Source organism: Fusarium subglutinans (assembly GCF_013396075.1).
Source record: "Fusarium subglutinans strain NRRL 66333 chromosome Unknown NRRL66333_c0000016, whole genome shotgun sequence".
Lineage (NCBI taxonomy): Eukaryota > Fungi > Ascomycota > Sordariomycetes > Hypocreales > Nectriaceae > Fusarium > Fusarium subglutinans.
In genome coordinates, this window is record NW_023502079.1 from 1 (window position 1) to 21,048 (window position 21,048).

The following is a 21,048-nucleotide window of genomic DNA, read 5'->3' on the forward strand; positions in this document are numbered from 1 at the left end:
AATTATTTATTTTATCTTTATTATTTTATATTATAAAATAAAAAATCTTTTCTTATAGTAACTATTACTAAGATTTATTTATATTATTAAAAGGCCTTTTAAATTAAAAAGAATTTATAATTCTTTAATAATATATTATTTAAACTTAAAGTTAGTATATTAAAAGGTTAAAGTTATAAGACTTTTATTAAGGTAAGTAAACCTAAGATATTATATCTTGCTTAATATAGCTAATTAGAAGTAAAAGAGTATCTCCCGGTTTAGTATTTTTCTAACCCGCTTTTACCCCTATACCTAAGGGGTTATCCTACCTTAGGTACAGGGGCACATGTTAGTTTACTTACATCCATATCACTGTAGAATATCAAATTATCACGTAAAGCTAATCAAAAACTCGCTCGTTTGGTACTCATCATAACAATTGTCAGGGTATCATGTATGGTATATTAAGGGACAACTTTCCCTCGACTGCGCATAGTAAGTAAGCACCGAACCGTTGTTCTATATAAATCAAGCAAAACACCAGATACGCTCTCATTCCTGCCAAACCCGCCAGACCCAACCAACCCAATAGTTACCATAAAGCAAAACAAAGCATCAATCATTCGCAGTAAAAATCAACACGCTCATGCCTCCTTCGTTCTAGAAGCCACAGGGGTATCTTCTTTCTCATTCTCGCTCTTCTCGTTGAATACCTCTCGTGGCGTAATTAGAGGACTGCTCAGACCACCAATGCTGCCGCTCACGCTCTCAGCTCGTCCATGACCCAGCAATCCACTTCGAACACTTGCAGCATCTCCTTGTTTGGCATAATAACTGTTTCGATCCCCAGAAATCGCAGGCCCAACACCTGTTGCAGAGTAAATGCTCGTGCGTTCTGTTGCCATTCGAGGATTGCCGTGAATACCGGGAGTAGTAGGCATACCCATAGGGTCAATGTTCGCGCTTAGAACACTAAGTGGCAAACTTTCACGACTTCCACCCCAAAGCGACGAAGGCGCAAGAGCACGCACAGAGGCATCGGTATCGAGAGAACGCCTCCGTCGTCGCTTACTTGATGACGCCAAAGTCAGGATAGATGCGTTATCTGTAAGGAGATTGTTGGCGGTTGCAGACGTGTAAGTCGTTGGGTTGCCAGTTGGCGCCAAATGGGGCGGGATGGCCGATGCTGGCGCCCCTGTAGTAGTGGGGAACGGTTGGGTGAATTGAATAGACTGCGTGTTGCCATGGTGCTGTGAAGCATGACTCTGAGGTTGCCCAGCCCCATTAGGCGCCATCGACTGTATCGTAGTCAAGGTCGTCGTCAGAGACCTTACAGATGGTGCTGGACTTGAAAATGTACTGTCTCCCCCCCTCCTAGATTCAACTCCTCCACCAACGGTACGGCTCGTTCCAGCGACAGAACTTGCCCTATGGCTGGGTGCCATGAGTGAATGGGAGGCCTCATGATCTGTCATTACCGTACCGGCCACACTTCCACGCCCGATCGTTGGCGGTCCCTGATCTTCTCGAGATGTCCGAGTGGATCGGTCCACACTGGTATTGCTTGTACCCGTCTGTGAGGTGGTAAAGGTGCATGCGCTCGTTCCGTTGGTTACACCATTGCCGACCTGTCCAGATTCCGGGTAAGGGTTGTTCTTCTTGTGGCTGCGTTTCTTGTGTCTCTTTTGACGTTCACCATCGGATGATTTGAAGTTGGTGAGTTTCTTAACCCATGTCGAAAACGGTCTCCTGCGTTGACCTTGACGGTCTGATATGTTAGCATCAGGCATTGTATTGTGAGGCTATCGCGAGGTGGCGATATTGCGTGATGGTAAATTTCATAAACATGAACAATACTTCGAAACTCACCATGCTCTGGAGGGATAGCGTCGGTCGTCGCCATCAAATTGAGAAGAAGCTGTTGAATTGAAACGAAACGTTACGTCGAAGCTACCAGAACAACGTCGTTGGGTAGCGGGTGGAGGCGGGGAGACAATCAACACAGTAAAGAGAAGAGAGGCTCGCTCGGAGGAGAAAAGAAACGAAAATGATGCGTCAATCGTGGATGGAAGACAGAACAATGAAAGGCGAAAACTAAGGGATGAAGCTAGAAGAGACGTCGTCAGCAGATCAAAGTGTGTGGCATGGCTTGTAACAGTACAAAGGCTGAAAGCGGCGAAGCATGATGGTACGAAGGTCGGGATCTGGATCACGTGATGGAACTGTTGCATGACGAGACAACTACCTAAACTACACGGACCAAGACGACGATCTATTCTATTCGTTCATGACCCTATCATTGACTCAAATTGTAGGCCCCTCCAAACGTATCAAGTCCCCTTTATCCCTTACGTCTCCCGCAGGTACCCGTTGAATTTCCCGTGGCTTCGAGCCTGGACTGAGCTGGCTATAAGCTCAAGGCACATCTTTTCTTGGCGCCACCTCCACCAAGCGGACCCTGGATTCGGGGACGGTTACCCACTGTGCCTTAATTAGATCGCCCTAAAACCAGGTGCCCCCTAGGTAGCTACTCGGTAGGTACAGCTCACCTCAGTTTCAGCTCGCTTCGACGTCATTTCTCAATCTGAACTTTGAAACTTTCAACACCACAACCAAAGACCAACTCTACACAAACAAGCATGATCTGCTGTAGAGTATGATCATCAGGCAACTTCCTCAGGACGTCGTCGAAAAGATTAAATCCTCGGTCAATATCACTTCTCTGAATGGCGTTGTCTGCGGTCTCATTACAAATTCTTTAGACGCCGGCGCATCCAAGATCAACATCTCGATCGACTACAGCAGGGGAAATTGTACCGTTGAAGATAACGGGTCCGGAATTCCACCCGAAGAATTTAAAGATGGCGGGGGCCTCGGGAAGCTCCACCGTGAGTGAAACGATATTACTTACGTGAAGCTATTTGTACTTACGCCTTCGCAGATACATCCAAGTTCCCCTCAAGATCTTCTCTTCATGGGAAACACGGTGATTTCCTAGCATCCCTTGCTACTTTTTCTCTTCTAGCCATCACATCTCACCATCAAAGGCATATTTCACACAATTCTATCTCGTTTCACAACTCTCGCATACTGGCTAGACAGTTGCCTTCGACCCCTGAATCGCGGCTTGTCAACTTTGATCATGGCACTCGTACGACTGTTCGAGATCTCTTCGGCAACATGCCGGTCAGGGTTAAGCAGAGAGTGACGTTTACTGAAAGATCTGCTCTTGACAAGGAATGGTCGAAATTGATTCGAGCTGTCGTAGGCCTGCTACTTGCCTGGCCATTAGGTGTATCCGTTTCACTCAAGAACGCAGGAACTCAGCGCGAATTACGGTTTCGACCAGCTGAAAAACCAGACAGCATGTCTAGAACCTCTCGACTTCTCACACAAGCTGGCCTGGCCGATTCAGACGACACAGATACCTGGGTCCCCATATCAGCGTCATGCGGGCCGATTTCCGTCAAAGGCGCTATCTCTACGCATCCTGTTGCGACACGGCGCTCTCAATTTATCAGTCTTGGGATCCAACCAGTCAGTAACGAGTTTGGCACGGATGTTCTTTATGAAGAAATCAACAAGACTTTTGGAAACTCTAGCTTTGGTGTGATTGATGGAAATGAAGACAATAATGGTAACTCGCCGAAGCTGGGAGAGTTTACAGGAAGAGATCTGAGGAGTAGGAAAGTTATCGAGAGATGGCCCATGTTCTATCTCAAAATCAGCACTACGGGGTTGGAGGGCTTCGACAACCCAGATCGACTGGACAGTCAAGGCCAGACCCTGTCCGCCATCATTGATCTTTTGAAGGTAACATGTTACGGATTTCTCAAAAAGCATCATTTTCGTCCACAAAAAGTTCGATTAGACCCCGAGGAATCCTTATTCTCGACAACAAGAACGTTGGGCCGGTCGAAAAAGCCTAAGAAGCAACCAGCCTCATCATCGAATAGCTCGAGAGCCAGTTCCGTCACTCCTGTCTCCAGATCTGGTTCACTTGGAGCACGAGCAGATAGCCCCTTTGAGGGTTGGCACCGGATCAAAGTTGGGAGAGCTACACCACTCAGCGCCACCTCCAAAGCCGTAGATGTTCGTACGAAGTTGCGAGAAGAGTCACCGGGGGGTCGTCTTGTTGGAGAAGGGGGGAAACTGTTGCGCAAACCGTTTGATGAGCCATCCCCTGAACCAGAAGGCGAGAAAGCAGGCTCGTCTGCAAACAGTGGTGTGATCTCAGGCGCATGTACTGTTGACGACACAACAGGTGGTGGTGACACAAGCGGTAGTGTTACCTGTCAAGGTGCACAGAAGCGAGACAAACATCGTAGCAAATGGCTCCAGGGTGTCATCAGGTCATGGGAGAATCCAATTTTTCACCCTGTAGAACCATCTGTGCCGTGTATCGACAGCTCAGCAAAAGATCAGCTGCATACGTGTGGGCATGGAAGCGTCCATGTTGGTTTCGAAACAGGATCCATGAGCCTCAGTGGGCGAATCTCACGTCACGCACTTGCTCGCGCTACCGTGATAGAACAAGTCGACCGCAAATTCATACTGGTGAAACTTCCCCTTGAGCGTGCAGTATCTGGGGCCTTGGTGCACGAGAAGCAGAGTTCCGCGTTAGTCATGCTGGACCAGCACGCAGTCGATGAGCGATGTCAACTTGAGGACCTCATGGCGACCTATTTCACACACGACCCCTTGACAAACCAAACTTCACCAATCATGGAACCTCTGGACCGACCTGTAATCTTCGAAGTCTCAAAAGAAGAATGGACTCTTCTAGAACAACATCGCGATTACTTTGCTGCTTGGGGCATCACATACCAAACACCCAACTCCCCACAAAACAAAGTCAGAGTTACAGGTCTCCCTCCAAGCATCATCGAACGATGCAGACTAGAGCCCCGACTTCTTATCGAACTTTTACGAACAGAAGTTTGGCGAAGTGTGGATAGTAGTGTTCCACTTGTGCGACCATCAACCACAACCCCTCACAAGCCGTTGATATCACGTTTCAACGGGTGTCCAAGGGGTATTCTGGAATTGCTACACTCCAGAGCCTGTCGAAGTATATCTCTTGCTTGCTGTTTGTTTCCGCTTTTTCTGACTTTGTACTAGGCGCAATCATGTTCAACGATGTTTTGTCGGTGAATCAATGTGAAGACCTCATCTCTCGCCTGTCGCGTTGTGCATTTCCTTTTCAGTGCGCGCATGGTCGACCCAGTATGGCGCCCTTGATTGATCTTGGAGATGGGGCCAAGTTTGGCGGTTGGCAAGAATCAAACCGACAAAAGACGGTTCCATGGAAGAGCTGGATAGAGGAGTCATGATGGGTTGTTTGCGATTCTCGATACCCTTGTTAATAGATATTGTTTTTACATTTCAGCATAAGTATAGACCTTTGTGCATCCAAAGCAACATTCCATTGAACCGCTTAAATATGCAAGCAACTAGGGATATCTTTCTAGGTTTACAGGCATTTGATAAACTCGGACAAAGACCCCAATGGTGAAAACAGCCATCAACTCTGTCGTCGACGCTTCAATAGCAAGCCACCATGACCAGCGCTATGCTGAAATCCGCTCTCCAACGCCGTAATATACATCCAACGCCTCATGTGCAGCAAAGGCATGGCTACCTTTGTATGACCCATTGCAAAGAGAAAGGGTATGATTTGTGAAATTTAGGTCGTGACTCATTTCGTTGCCTCGCAGCTCTTATACGAGATCGAATGTAAATCAGAAACAGTGAGCTACTCAAAAGGATGAGTATAAGTGGTGAGCGTTTAGGCCTATGCGGCGTCCTGCGACTCCTCAGTCTGTGGATTTGCGGCTGCTTCGGCCAAATGGCGATCAACGGCACCGAGCTGTCGCTGCTTCGCTTCCTCTTCGGTCTCCTGGATCCAAATCTTGTTGTCATGATCCCAACGGTGTCTGTAAACTATGTTAGCAAGTGAAGGTTTGAAGGGACGCCCCGTCAACGGTATGACGGCGAAACGGCTATGGTGGCAACATACCCTGCCCAACTCTCGGTGACTAAACTCTTTGTATCATACTCCTCAACCAAGATCTTATTGAAGTTAAATGGAACGCGAGCTTTGACACCCTCGAACTCGGTGATACGCATAGGCCACAGGTCCTGGCTATTGTACCGATGCTTGTTTTTACAGCTCCAGACACCTGGACGGTCTGCCTCCCGCTCACGGAGGCCAGTAATATCAACGTACATGCCGTTCTGCATGTCAATCCATCGGCCATCAATAATGTTTCTTCCATCTGAGCGGTCGATATCAACGTGGTGGGGGTTGATATCTAGGAGATATCTCTTCGAGATAAACTTCCCAGTTGCAGTTTCGGTATAATTCCAACTATGCTCAGTGCGGTTGAGGTTGTCCCCAATCCACTGAAGGGTATTGTTTGACACTTGAACGTCGAGATCGTAGTCCCAAGGCATGATCTGGCCGTTCCACCACCAACCAAGAAGGGTTCCATGAGCAATCCATGTTTCCACGCCGTAACTGTTCATATGAAACAAATAACTGCGGATCAGATCTCGGAGAACGAGACGATGTTCTTCATACGAGACCTTCGTTTCGAAGTAACGGTTGTCATAATGGCCAAGCTCGATATTTCGACCGGCTTCGACGAAGTATTTTGGTGTCTTTTCATCTGCACGTTTGGCAATCGACGACGAAGCTTCGGCTTCTCGAGTTTCGTGGAATAGTGGGGGAAATGCGAGAGCGGCGGCTGTTGAAGAAAAGGATGCGAAGCCCCAGAGGAGCAACGACTTTACTGAACGCATGCTTGTTGCTGTACAATCGGAATATGCTAATGGTAGGAAGGAAGACGGAGGAGAGGTTGGCAGTCGAATGAAACGTAGGCGGAGGCGATGCGCTTGATTTGTAGAGGGAGCAATGTCATGCAACGGGAGGTGGGCGGATCGGATCGTCACAAAAGTTGAATCGTCGATAAGAAAAGTACGAAAGGGAGAAGAAGTAGCAATACTTTTTTGATCCAAGAGAAAAAAAGGAGAAAGTGCCGAGATAAAGAGAGGGATACAAATGAGGTATCACAGACAACGTCAACAACGCATGTTTGTTTTGATATTAGGAGAGAAGAGGAGGCACAGAGATAAGAGAATGTTAAGAAAAGACAAGACGCTGATGAGGATCTCTTTCCTTGAAATGAATGACGGAAGCTGTGGGTTCGTTATCCCCAGCGGAAGGAACAACCCGAGCAGGGGGGAAGAATAAGAAAGACGCAAGTGCAAGTGCAAGTGCAAGTGCAAGTGCAAGTGCAAGGAAGACCGGCAGGTGGGCGGCGCCGCGACTGTTTCCAGGGGACGCGGGGCACGCGCCTCCTTGCCTAGAGCGGGATTAGCTGATTGAGTGTAGGTAAGAAAATGTATCAGTGACAGTGTGACAGTGACATCCAATTGTAAGACACGAGTATCATATTCATTAATAATCCAATATCAGATCTGAAATCATCATGCGATACTTGAGTCCATGGACTTCATCGACTGTTAAAGTTTATCTCCCCCTAACGCCTTCAGTGTCATTTCCATTCCTCTCATCAAAATTAGAGCCTCAATTAAGCGCCCAAAACTCGACTCTATCCGTTCTGGACAAGATATACGTCAGCTGCACGGCAACCAGCATCCGAGTACCGTCAACTTGTGTGTATTCGTCGCACGTAACGACGCAAAAACATCTTGGCTGTGTAATAATGCGCCTACGCCGAGAAATGCCAATGTTTACACCGAATGCCCACAGCGACTAGGAATACGCGGACACTGGGAGAGTGGACATTGTGTCGGTTGCGCTAGGCCCCGCTGAGGAAAGAAGTCGTGTGCTGTTTATTGATCATCATGATGGGCTATGCCAAGCGTCAGCGAAATGAGGCCAAGACGTGCTACGGAGTAAATCCAACTGTAAAATCAAGTTTCCAAACCAACTCGACAATGCATGTTGCATGCATTGACAGAGGCTTTGCGATGAAACGGAAATACGGCATTTATTCTTTGCGACTAGTAAGCGAAAAAGCTTCGAGACTGCAGCCACAGTCTTAAAGATAGATTGAACATCAGCCCTTCACTTAAACTGCGGACCGAGCGAGACTTTATCGGTGGCTCCATCTGGCATGGCCAAGATCTTGGATGCGTCGTCATCATCTTTCCGATCCGGACTTAGCACGCCGAAGCGCCGGGTATTACATAGCAAGGGTCCAATCTCCATTCTAAGAGAATTCTTTTTAGACTTGACATTTAAAAAACTGGACCACAATTGAACTGGCCTACCAAATGACACTCCAGAGTTTAATCCTTTCTATTTAATTAAGATTTACTGAAGGTTTGAGTCGATTACTAAGGCATGCAACCTTATGCATTAACAACCCTAGGTTACTCCAACGACATAACACATGGCAGGCAAAAAGAGGTCAAAACACCAAAAATGAAATCACGAGTAGTTCTCGTGAGGCGACTCTCCCGCCGGGAATTGAACCCGGGTCTCAAGCGTGACAAGCTTGCATACTGACCACTATACTACGGAAGACGAAACAGGCTGAAGCCTGCTGTAGCGGGTTTGTTACAACGAGGCTGCGCAAGGAGATATATATCGGAAATGTTCGACTGCGGTGCTTTATTCATTAGACACTGAATAGATAGTGAATGGAAGTTTCTGTAAGGCGACCAAAGTTGAAAGAAACCTATTCGGCTCCGTCTCTCCACAGCTTCTGTTGTGATGAGAGTAGAGTTTCTGGCTTGAAGTAACACAAACGCAAAGAACATGTTTACCGATATAGCATCTTTGCTATTCCTGCTGCCTAAGATCAAGGTTTAGACTGAAAACCTAGATATCATGACGGCTATATATACAGAGCTGCCTCCCCAAAGCTTTACCTCTCACAAGGATGTCACGCTTGTTTTTTATCACCGCGCACGCAAATTGAAGCTATATAAGGCACGCCCTCAGTAAATTAGCGGTATCTTCACTGAAGATCACCTGGATGACCTGAGGGAGTTCTTTCATCAGTGATGAGATACAGCTGTGTATGTCGGACCAGGCCGAGGCTTGGCGACGAAGTAACAGCATACAGTCTTCTGAGATGATAATTGCATTTTCTGTTAGTTCTCTCCCAGTGGAGAGCGATTCTTGGCTAGGGACTGGTTCTGGTTGATTAGGTAGTGTAAGTAAGTAGAGCTTTTGGTGGAAAGAGATGAGGGAGGTCCATGGTTCCAGTAACTGGGTAGTTGCTCTTTTTACCTGTCTGTATCTACGAAAATATCTTACTCCTATGGATAGAGTTGTGAGATGACAGCTGGCCCCCTCCTTTCCACAGTCCAGGATCCTCTGCGTGCAGTCCGAGGGTATCATCTCCATGCCACTCAGTCCATTCATAATCCAGGACGTTCTCGTACTTCGTGATGCAATCCTCAGCTTTGCGGTGACTGAGATATTGTCACGTCGGCAGCGCCATCCTGGATACCCCTGAATATAGTCTGGCAAGAGACAAGCGCAGATAAGATCCTCTCGACGTCACGGATCATACTGCACTTGAGCACAAAGACGCCGATGGCCCGTACGAGGATGAAATAGTTGGGTGAGATGGAGGGGCTGTCTTTCTCGTGGCACGGTTGCAGGTCTTATGGTCGTCATGACATCTAGGTTCTCAGTCTGAACTATCGTGTTAGGCACCAGAAATAGCGAGGGCAATATCTTGATGATTTGTGTTATTATGTGTTCTTTATATTTGTGTTACTTTAGGTCGAAAACTTTACATCCCTACAATAGCTCGTGGTGGATGGAAATGCTTTGAATTGAATCAAGTCTACTCTAGAGTACAGTTCCCAATTGCCCCATTCTACCCACAACCAAGATCCAAACAAATCGATCGCTCCCTCTCTCGCTTCCATTTCGTCTGAGAAATACCATTCCCTAACAAATGCGTGGTTCCAGTCCCTGATCTGAAGTCCTGAAGTCATCGTAGTCGGCAGCGAGGGAGTCAGAAGTGAAAGAGTCGGCGGCAAAAGATCGAAACCTAAAAACCATTTTTTCCTTTTGTTAGCCCCACGTGTATGTCACGGGTCGGCTAAGCAGATGCGGTGACAAGGAAAAACCCATAAGGGAAAAAAAAGGTACCCGACTCCCTCTCCCCAAAGCTTCACCTCTCAGAAGGATGACATACGCTTGCAGTTCATCACCGCGCACGCCAATTGAAGCTATATAAGGCGCGCGCTCAGTAGATTTAGCGGTATCTTCACTGAAGATCCACCCGGTTCATCAAGGAAGTTCATACCTAAGATGGGATATTCATCAGTGATGAGATATAGCTGTGTATGTCGAACCGGGCTAAGGCTTGGCGATGAAGCAACAGCGTACAGTCTTCTGAGATGATGTTGACAAGACGGGATGACAGAACGTAGGTATAACGGCAAGGAAAGGAAGATGGCCAATATGGCAGAGCAGGGCTTGAAAGGTAGAGTCGAAGGATGATCATGACCTGAAGAGCAAAGGGAATAGCAGGATGAGGGAGACGACTGGTGTCTTGGGGACGGGCAGACAAGATGAAGAGGATGAAGGGGAAAAGATGGTGATGTAGAATGAAGAGGATGAAGAGGATGAAGAGGATGGAAGAGGATGGAGAAGACGAGAGCAGAGCTGGATGCGTTTTATTGTCGAACGCAGTAGGGATTGCACTTTCTGTAACTTCTTACCATGGAGAGTGATTCTTGCCTTGAAGATGACTCTGGTTGATGAGACGGGAAGGAAGTTGATCACTTCGTTACGACTGGACGGGAGGTGAGGCAGGTATGTAATTCTATCTTTCCTCCTACTTTCTTGACTACCATACTCCCATCCCTTCCATAGGTAGGTATTGTTGCTTCTTTCATCCAGGTACGTACGATTTTGTTGGCCTCTCGACTACGTCGGGCAGGCACTTGCACTACCTTCTGACCCAGCTCAACCTAAGGCTGGCTAAGGGACGAAAGAAAACTCAGGATCTTGATCCTAAATGACAAAAAGACTTAGGTAAACTTGCACAAATTTAGGATATTTTATACTGAGTTTATTTTAACACCCTAAGGTAGGTATATTAAGGTTCAGTCTTGTCGACGCGGATATCACATCACCCCCTCAAGGACCATACATTGAGAAACCGGAGTTCTAGTTTGTTTGCGGTCGTACAGGTGCCAATCCGTCGAAAATCGTTAGGCTGGACATGTTGATTGAGGGTCCGGCTTCATTATAGGGGCCAATGCCCGAGATATCAGACTTTGGGTACCATCTCTGTAGTGCGCATGCTGTGAGGGTAGTCCGTTCTATTTTGAGTTGAAAGATGTGCGCGAGAATAACAAGGCCCTAGCATACGTCTTCATATCGTTCTCCATGCGTCTCTGTCTCTTTACGCGCTGCCTGAGTGATGTCGCGGGAAAGGGAGGCCTTGGTGGCGTAGACATGATTCAGGGCTTTTATCCATTTATTTTCGTCCTCGGCCGGGTCTTCTTTAGCCCAGGCGTTCCATTGCTGTACCAAGAGATTGTATAACTTAATTACTTCTTCGTCTTCCGAGGGGCATTCTTCCCACTTATCACTAGGGGGTTCAGCGGCTTTGATACTGGTATCGTTGCTTGTTTGATGAGGATTCATTATGAAAAGTGTATTGGAGCTGAAAATGGATGGTGGAAGAAAATACCATGGGGATGATGGTGGTGGTGGAAGAAGAACATCTTAGTACGATGTCAGGGAGGCTAAGGGATGAAGTCAGTAGGAGACCTCATACACAGGGCAATAGCGTGTTGGCGATGGTAACTGCAACCAGACATACGCATACCTTCCTTACCTTATCTAGGTAACCCAGAGGGAGAGAAGATTCGAGGAAGCCTCATTGCTGGGCACGTTAGCTATCAGTCAAGGGCAACCAACATACTAAGATACTTAAGGTAGGTAGGTAAGAAGAAGAACCGTGGATCAGAAAATGCAAGTTGAAGAATCATGTTCATTCTTGAGATAAGATAATGATGACTCGCTAATATCCAAAATGACCTGGCAAGTACCTTAACCATTCAAAAGACCCATCGCTAATACCCAATCGTAGCATGCTTATATCCAAACCCGTATCACATCTTAGAATCGCCATCTGTGGCCAGGGTGCTTCCAGTCCAGGTTGGCAACCTCCTCGGGTGAGAGACCTGCAAGCTCCTGCTCGACGTTCTTCTTGTCGCGTCGGTTGTTGTCCCACTTCATCCAGAAGTAGCCAGAGATGCTGAGGATGAAGATCATGCTACCAGTGGCGCAGTTGAGGCCATTGCCGATGGGGAAGTTGGGAGCGTCCTTGACGAGGTAGGACCAGGTTGCGATGAGACCACCGATGTTGCCAAACATGACCTGTTAAGAGTTAGAGGAGGTTTTCTGTGGTTGATGGGAGAGAAACTTACGTTCATGCCGATGGCACTGCTTCGTGCGGTGTCACTGACGACGTTGGCGCTGATGTGGGCATTGGTCATGGTGCCCAGAACCATACAGGTGCTGGCAATCAGGAAACAAGCACCATATCGAACACTAGGAGTCTCAGAGGCCAAGAACATGGCGTAGCCGATAATGACAGTGGGAGCGGAGAGGATGATGAAGATCTGTCGTCTGTCGAGGTACCAACTGAGAGCAGGGAAGGCAACAGCAAAGACGGCTCCGACGGCGTAGGGAGGGACACTGTGAAGCTGCTTCTGGACGGTGCTGTACTCGGGGTAGATGGCTCCGACGATGGTAGGGAGGAAGAAAGCAAGACCCTGCACGGTGATGTTGTTGAAGAGGAAGATGAAGGCGATCTGAAGGGTGACGGGGTTGGAGATACCGCGCCAGAGCTTGATTCGGTCGATACCGTCAATGACTTCGGTTTGAGCAAGACGCTCAGACTTGACACGGGCGATGCAGAGATCCTTCTCCTCCTGAGTGAGCCATCGAGCAGTCTCGGGTCGATCGGTAAGGGTGACGAAAGCGATGAGACTGAGACCGATGGTGATGATACCCTCAATAGCAAAGATCATTCGCCAGTGGTGAAGGCTACCGAAGTGGGGGAGCTTGAGGATAGCACTGGCCAAGAGACCACCGAAGGCACCAGCAAGAGGAGCCATGACCATGTAGAGAGACAGACGGAAAGTCAACTCAGAGCGCTTATACCAACGGGAGAGATAGTAAGCGATTCCTGGAAGCATACCAGCCTCGAAGATACCGAGGAGGAAACGAACACCGCAGATGGCAGCTTGGCTGTGGACGAAGGCGGTAGCGACACTGACGATGCCAAAGGCGAGAGAGGTAGCAGGGAGGAACCAGCCAGGACCCATCCATTTACAGCAGACGGTAGCGGGGATCTCGAAGATGATGTATGAGATGTAGAAGACGGAGAGGATCTTGTTGTAGTCGTAGCCTACGAGTTTGAGGTCCTCTGTTAAGCCAGCGATACGGGCATTACCTGGGGTTTGTACGTTAGTGAAGGTTGATGTGTTGAGAGTGAGAGAGTGGCTCACCGATGTTGGCGCGATCGATAAAGCAGAAGAGATAAAGAACTGCGACGGTTGGGACGGTGTACAAGTCGAGTTTCCATCGTAGTCGTCGCTCAGCAGCTGGATCGAACTGAACAAGGGAGTTACCGTAGCTGTAAAGTATCAGTATGAGTTTTGGTCATGATTAAGCGAGATACTCACGCGTCGGTAGCAGTGTGACCATGACCAGCAGCATCATGATAATCATTAATGACACCTCCCTTCATCTCAGAGCGCTCATCAAACCCCTTCTCCTGATCCCTATCAGATATAGCCATGACGGGCAAGCAAGATCTCAATAAACGACCACACTTGATAAAGAAATGAAAAAAAGAAGTTTGATAGGTCTTCAAGCTTCTGCGTACGAATGCTTGAGATACAGAAGAACTAAAACATAGAAAAAGAGCATAGGAGCAGGGTCTTGATATAGTAAAAGCCAAGGATGGATAACACCTCGGGCTACCGTGTCGGGACAAGCAACCCCCCCCCCCCGTTTAAGGTGTCTAGATTGGATTTCCCCTCACGAAGCTACTGGTACCGAGACTTGCTATTGCGTTGCGTTGCATGCAATCAATTTCTTTGGAGTGTGTGTGTCTGTGTCAGTTCAAAGAGGATTTTTGCCCTAGGAGCGGTTTAGCTTGGGGACAAGGGGGTCCTCCCCCCCGCAAAATGTGATATCTTATTTTCTGGCTATGCTTTCATCCGCCGCGGAAACAAATCACCACCCCTGGTCTATTGATATGTATGTATGCATAATGCAGCTATCATGATAGGTTGACTCGGCTAAAATGTTGAGAGCCAGTGTCAGTGCCAAAGCATTGTGTCAGTCAGTATTGTAAGCGACGGGCAGTTCTCGGACAAGATTCGCCGAAGGTCAGAGTCATAACAAGCTTAAAGGTTTACTTGAGATAGACTAGAGAAACTAGCAAATAGGTCTAAATTTCGGGAAGTAGTCTCGGGTGCGGGGAAATTTCACGGATTTTACTGCCAGAGAGAGAGAGAGAGGAGAGGGAAGTGTTATGTTGGAGATGGATGAGCGTGAGTGAAGATCATGACCTAGAGAGAGAGGGAGAGCAACCAGGTACGTATTCTCACTACCACCACGTGGAAACTGAAAAAGGATAATACATGGCATCCACATATTCTCCAACTTTGCCGTATGCATATGCACATACATACACTGACTGTTTTGTCTGTCTAAATGTAACTGTACATGTTTTGCCCGTGTTATACAGGCTTCCCCAGGTTTTGTGAATCTCATCTTACGATAATCCCGCTGCTTCCCCAGATTCCCTCTCTCAATTCCACAAAACCAACGCTCATTACCTAGCAATCGTAAGAGTGAGATCTTTTTCCCCAGATTTCTGGGGTAGGTTTTGCTTGGTTTGAATGGTCGACACGAGGTCTCGATGCGGAGGTGGAGGGACGAGGGTCATTCTTGGCACGGACCAAGAAATGGTCGGCAATTGGAGTCGGCAACTGGAAATTGGAGACGGACTCAGCAACAGACACATCATATTCACCGTGTAGCAGTAAGTGAGTGTATCCATAATTCAACAATGATTACGATGCGTTCAATCACTAATAAGTGGCAATATAAAACTATCCCACATACTTGCATCCCACTTGACTACCATACATAGTATATCTCGGCTATCATACTCGGGTCTTGTCTATTGTAATGGCGGCATCTATTCATACAGTCACTACTCTTACAGGCTCTATACTCTATCATGACCATTCCCTAGTTATACCCATAGCCACAACCATAACCATAACCATAACCATAGCTTAACATCAACTAACATAAGCATATCTAACCGTCCATCATACCATTCCCTCTTTAGCCTCACCAAACCCCCGGGATAACAGCCCACCTCCTCCCAACCTTGTCCTCTCCAAATCTCTCCAAGTACCATCTCCGTCCCCTGACAGCCCTCGGGAACATGGCAAACATCTCGTTCACCAGAAACGCCCTCGCAGGCGCGCATCCCCAGCCCGCCGCCATCCAGAACCCAGCCCACTCTACCCACTCGCACAGGTAGTGAGGGTACAACACGTACCGGAACAGTCCCGCCTGCGGAATCTGGTAGTGCTTCTCCACGCCGCCCTTGCTGCTCGCGTGGCCCTCCAGCTTCGCCCGCTCTTGCCGCTGGGCCTCGCGCCGGCGGATGTCTCGTAGTTCCTCGTCGTGGAAGAAGTTGCCTGATAGCCCGAGATAGAAGATTAGAATACCTGATGAGAATTGCAAGATGGATGATTGTGTTGACCATGCTGCTTCAGTGGTTGGTCCATATGCTGCGAGCCATGATCCAATACATGTTGCGTTGCAAATCTGAAAACTCAAGCCGAGCAGCCACACGGCGATGTGCACTGGTGACATGGAAGGCTGAAGATAGGGGAACATGACAGCCCGGTACGAATAGTGAATCACCTACATGCCATCCAACGTTAGCCTTCATTACTTACTTACTTACTTACTCCTCATAACGCTACCTCGGGTAGGGAGGTAGTTCAAGCCCTCCCCCTCAACGGCAATACGCACGGGAGCATAACGAATTGGGGAAATAGTTATAGTTACTCACAAACAGACCCGCAAGCACTTTATTCTGCCATGGAAGATCGTCGATCCCATGCTGTTCAGGAAGAACTTTCATCAGGTACAGCAGCGTCAGAAAACCAGGTGCCTCCATAGTCAACCAGCCAATACGGCCGGGGAGGTTAAGACGGCTTGTGACTGAGGTTTTGCCCATGCCGTACCAACTGGTAAGCCATTGCATCGAACCAATCTGAGAGTAGACAATTAGAACATGTATTATTTCACGTGCGCTTCTTTTTTTTCCCTCATCATCCTTACAATTGGGTAAGATATCTGCCAGACTTTGAGCATCAGGTCGTAGTTCTCCCGAGTGGGTGGTAACCACCCTTCGATAATAGCCATGATGACAGCGTCTGCGCCTCAACAACGCAGCAGAAACAAGGGTTCAATTCGAGTTTTTCAGAAGAAGTGAGTATCGTTGTTTGTAGAAGAATTGATCAATGATGAAATTCGACATGTGTTTCCATGATGTCAATAAGGTTGAATGAAGCGGATGTTGTAGCTGCGCAACCGCTATTTTGACACTCTCCACCGCCTGTACAATTGCCCGTAACGGTCGGATATTTAGTACATCTACCCCTGGTGTGTTAAACGAGAGCAAATCATGTAGCTATCAGGATGTAAAACCAGCTTCGGTTGCTCTGGATTGGGGCGTTATAGTACTGTAAGACGAAGTATTCATGTCCAATCCTCTTCAAGGGAGAATACTTAGTCTTACGGAAGGGTGTAGACAGCCAAATCCAAATTCGCTCTGTCCATCTCAATCAACTGCCGTGCTCTCCAAACTCAAACAGTTATCAGATATTGCCTGTCTTCCAAGGTCCCTTGTAACATTGAGTAGTTAAATTATCACATGAAAGAAGTTTACAAAGCCATTCTAGTAGCTTAAGGTATCACAGACTGTGGTGCTGAGCAACGTGCACATAAGGGGAGACAAGAAAACTTGAGATGCCTATGCGAAATGATGAAAAGACTCCAGTATATTTACTATGTACTTCATATAGTCAAGTTATCCTGGTACCTTACCATGAGATCAGTAGGCCTGTTGTTCCCTAAGGAAAAATCCAGCTAGACACATATTCCCTCACTTACACATCAATAAGACTTATAAGATGCTACTGATGAATAAATTGTATTCAGATACACCCAGCCATGCTACAAAACACCGCTAAACTCCTAACTACCAATCCCCAAATCAAGACTCCGTCTCTCATATGCTCATGAAAAGATCACATCACAATGCAGTCCCTCTCCCGCTGCCCACCGCCATTTACCCCTACCCCCGGTCCCGAAGGACGTCTGCCCGCAGACTGCCCAAAGGGTCTCTGCCCCACTGGCATTGACGAATTCACACTCGCAGCAGTACTAGTCTGCCTCGATATCGTAGGGCTGCTGTTCGGGTGGTTCGGGTGTCCGACCGGCGGCTGATACGTCCTGTCGTGCGCCGACTGCTCGTAGGAAGGCGGCGCATCGTCTGCTGCTTCATCCGCTGAGCGTGACACGGGCGGTCTCGGTGGTTGAGCTGGGATGAGGGAGCGCACTCTTTGGGCGGGTATCCTGGGCTGTGCGTTCGTTGTGTTGGTGGTGGGCGCGCTGACGGAGCTGTTGCGTCCTGGGACGAGACCCGTGGCTCCTCTGGTGACGCCTCCTCCGCCTCGTGGAGCTCCTCTTGCAGGTTGTCCACCTCTTCCTCCTCTGCCTCCGAGGTTGCCACGTGTTGCGGTTCCTGGTTGGAAGGCCTGTTGCTCGATAAATTGCTCTGAAAGCATGCTCTCTCTTCGTCTTCGTGCTTCTTCTGCTCTATGTCTTTCCTCTTCCTCTTCCTGTAGTTGCAATGCGAGAGCCAGATCTCTATCCTCCTGTTCGGCATTGGGACTCATCGGGGGCTCATCTTCATGCCGGCCCTTGCCCCTTCGATTCTGTACTGTCGTCCATTCTCCGCCATCGTTGTTGGAGTAGTTGCCCGCACTTGTTGAAGGAGCAAGACCACCAGATCCCACAACCCGGAAGTCTCCTGAAAGATATTCGGTGTTGCCACCATTGACATCTGATAGTGTCTCCCATACTATTTCATCATGAGACTTGAATCCTGCATCCGTTACAAGTGTGACGAGCTGCATCGACTGTGGATGGCAGTAAAGCGTACTGAAATGGTCATTTCGGAAAAGAATGGCAAATGTACCAGGCCGAATGGCTTTACCAATAACTTCAATGCCCCAAGGCGTAAGTTGGGTCGCTGAATTATCCAAGAATTCCTTGATTATGACAATATCTTGGTAGAGTTGCTGCTCATCCTCTGTGAGTCCACCTTCAGGGTCAGACAACTTCTGCTCGAGCTCTTCTTCTCGGAAAAGCAGATTCTGCGCGTCTTCATATGATGCGGCTTGTCGTTCCAGGGCTTCATATGCATGTTCGTTCTTTGGTGGCAACCATCCATGAATTAACGGTATCGAGAATGTGGCATATAGACCCATTTCAGCCGTGTTCTCAAAAGTTCCTGGGATCAAGTCTCCTCGCTCAGCAGGATGTAAATGTGTCAACGATGTTCGCTTGTAAGCGTTTATCATACTCTCCGTAGGGACGAAGCGTGGGTTGACGTTCATGCCGGTATGTAAACTTTGCAAAAAGGCATACAAATCTCCAACATCTGGCAATGCGTCTTCAGAACTTGTTCGTCGTGGTGACATGAGCTCGTCGAAGACAGCGTCCAGGAGCAAATTCAAACTGACTTGTTCCCTCGATCTAAGAGTTTGTACAAGTGCAGTATCTTCGACATCGGCAGGTGTTGTCATGGTAAGGGCATTGACCAGAGCCACAAGAGGACAGGGCCCGTTTGCATTCTGAATCAAGATTGGAGATATTCGTGGGTTCTTTGAGGAGGTCGAGTCGTGCCATTGTATATTCTTAACCTGGTAGGTCTCCGTCTTTCCGTCGATCGGGTCTCTGGAAGCTCTCCAACTTGATGGCTCAGTTTGGAGTGTTGGTTGCCTGGGTGGCAAAGGTGGTTTCTCCTCTTGAGGTTCCTTCACGGGACTGGGCGATGGCTCTGAATCTATCAGATTCCAATCATCGGGTGACGCTGGCCTGGCCTCTCCTGTGGCCTTGGCCTTCCCCTTATCGGCGCCACCTACATCGTCCCAAATATTTGTGTCCCCAGTAAGTTCTACGGAGAGCTTCATAGGTGGCGCAGGGGGTTTATCATTTCTTCCCAGAGGATCCTCATCCCAAGCAGGTGATTCACGACCAGAGGGCAGTGATACCATACCAGGCGATCCAGCAGGAAGTGGCTCTGGCGTGGGTGTCCATGCGCCTCTAGGGGGGACGTCGTCCATGAGGTTTGGAATCGGCTGCGGGGCTGATGGTGCATTCTGTACCTCTATCGCTGGTTGCCATGGGTTCGTATTAGGTTCTTCGATGCCAAGTTTCGAGAATGATTCTGTCGGTGGTGTTTCTTGTCTTGAGGGAACTTTCTTTCGTAGAAAAGGGTTCGTTTCCGGTCTGTCGCCGCCTGGTTTCAACACCGCAGGCGTCTCTTGAGACTGTTGCTGATTATTTGGCTGTGTCCTCGCTTCTCCCCACGCCTGTTGCTCATCTTGGTTATCGAAAGCGATCCCAGGTCTGAGGGCGGCAGGGACAGCTTGAGGGTTCGGTCTAACCGTTGAAGATGCTTGTCCATCGCGGCGGGGTCCTACATCCTCCCATCCCGGCTCATTCCCTCCTTCGGCCCAAGGATTATTCGACATCGCTTTGGCTTTGATCGTATTTGAGGTAAGTTGAAACTTGGAAACTTGGAGTGTCAAAGTAACATGTCAAATAGGAGGTTTCAGTGTTTCGTTTGGTCCTCGTAGCTGATGCGCTGCTACCACACGCGGGAGACTGCGGGGAAGTGATTCGAAGTGGTTCTCGAAGCGCTGTGAGTTGTATGCATGAGATCGAGAAACCTAGCAACCAGATCTCTGCAGTAAATGTCGTATAGTGGTATTTTCCGCTTGTATATGTCGATATCCAGCTCTTGAAGCTCCTCTTGATCGCAATACCAATAGCTCGTGTGGGGAGATTGTGTCGTCACTGGGTCCCGCTCTGTACGTGGCGGTGCAACGTGAAACTGGGCAATTCGCTGAGAAGAGAAGCTACTATCACACAAGAATGAGAATGACTGGATGTCTTGAGTTCAATGCGAGTTTGTCTTGGTTGGAAAGCGAATGGTGAAGAGGAATCAGCATGCGCTGAGCTGAAAAGGCTGGCGGGTGGTGGTGCCTGTAATGTAGGTAATGTACAGAGTACGGAGTACCTGAGGTACGTAGACCGCGGGCGTCAATGGAAGTCTGCCCCGCCCACTTCCACTTCCATTTGCTTTGCTTATGGACCACCGCCACGGGCCGCGAACGATGACGTGGGCCTGTCGATTCAAGTATCAGAGCAAGCTGAACAAGACTTACATACCATTCCTGTTGTTGCCTCACCGCTTAGATAGGCAGCATGTACATTTCATGATTCTAAACCTGGTCTTCGCTTGTCCTCTTTCTTTTGGTCAAGATTGGCTGAGAAAGACGAAGTCGCTTAAGCTAGCATTGACGATCTGAGACATGCCGACTTACACCGCGACTAACTGAGTGAACATGATAATATGGGATATGTATTCATACTGGAACAACCATTTCTTTCATTTTTCTTTTCTTTTACTTATTTCCCATGAGAACATAAAATCTTATAGACCGAGGAATGTCTTAGTGGACGGAGTAAGCACTCATTCCTTCATGATCCATCAAATGTCTTAGACTCAACGGCTAGAACGGCCATTCAACGCTCAGACCAAGGGTCCAATAGCCATCCTAGGTGACCCCAAGCGACGAAAATATTTAGGTAAGTCTAATCTAAGCTTAGGGGACTCTTTACTGAGTTTATTTTGATACCGTCCCCTAGGG

General features: G+C 48.2%; 6 protein-coding genes across 6 annotated transcripts; 1 reads left to right on the top strand and 5 right to left on the bottom strand.

Moving 5' to 3' along the window:
* Nucleotides 1-626: 626 nt before the first annotated feature.
* FSUBG_1825 (uncharacterized protein) lies at nucleotides 627-1,772 on the bottom strand (the record flags this gene model as incomplete). Its single annotated transcript, XM_036679532.1, has 1 exon — nucleotides 627-1,772. The coding sequence occupies one exon, from the start codon at nucleotides 1,770-1,772 to the stop codon at nucleotides 627-629; it is 1,146 nt and encodes a 381-aa protein (XP_036542468.1).
* An 866-nt stretch (nucleotides 1,773-2,638) lies between these two features.
* FSUBG_1826 (DNA mismatch repair MLH3) lies at nucleotides 2,639-5,315 on the top strand (the record flags this gene model as incomplete). Its single annotated transcript, XM_036679533.1, has 3 exons — nucleotides 2,639-2,870; nucleotides 2,924-4,932; nucleotides 5,190-5,315. The coding sequence occupies 3 exons, from the start codon at nucleotides 2,639-2,641 to the stop codon at nucleotides 5,313-5,315; spliced, it is 2,367 nt and encodes a 788-aa protein (XP_036542469.1).
* A 461-nt stretch (nucleotides 5,316-5,776) lies between these two features.
* Nucleotides 5,777-6,786, bottom strand: FSUBG_1827 (mannosylphosphorylation MNN4; the record flags this gene model as incomplete). The annotated part of the gene is made up of 2 exons (XM_036679534.1): nucleotides 5,777-5,918; nucleotides 6,002-6,786. 2 exons carry the CDS (start codon nucleotides 6,784-6,786, stop codon nucleotides 5,777-5,779), a joined length of 927 nt encoding a protein of 308 aa, XP_036542470.1.
* Nucleotides 6,787-12,112: 5,326 nt separating this feature from the next.
* Nucleotides 12,113-13,802, bottom strand: FSUBG_1828 (nicotinamide mononucleotide permease; the record flags this gene model as incomplete). Its single annotated transcript, XM_036679535.1, has 4 exons — nucleotides 12,113-12,373; nucleotides 12,424-13,454; nucleotides 13,510-13,637; nucleotides 13,687-13,802. 4 exons carry the CDS (start codon nucleotides 13,800-13,802, stop codon nucleotides 12,113-12,115), a joined length of 1,536 nt encoding a protein of 511 aa, XP_036542471.1.
* Nucleotides 13,803-15,373: 1,571 nt separating this feature from the next.
* FSUBG_1829 (3-oxo-5-alpha-steroid 4-dehydrogenase) lies at nucleotides 15,374-16,465 on the bottom strand (the record flags this gene model as incomplete). Its single annotated transcript, XM_036679536.1, has 3 exons — nucleotides 15,374-15,958; nucleotides 16,110-16,313; nucleotides 16,382-16,465. The coding sequence occupies 3 exons, from the start codon at nucleotides 16,463-16,465 to the stop codon at nucleotides 15,374-15,376; spliced, it is 873 nt and encodes a 290-aa protein (XP_036542472.1).
* Nucleotides 16,466-17,352: 887 nt separating this feature from the next.
* Nucleotides 17,353-19,866, bottom strand: FSUBG_1830 (uncharacterized protein; the record flags this gene model as incomplete). The annotated part of the gene is made up of 1 exon (XM_036679538.1): nucleotides 17,353-19,866. The coding sequence occupies one exon, from the start codon at nucleotides 19,864-19,866 to the stop codon at nucleotides 17,353-17,355; it is 2,514 nt and encodes an 837-aa protein (XP_036542473.1).
* Between the last annotated feature and the right edge of the window lie 1,182 nt (nucleotides 19,867-21,048).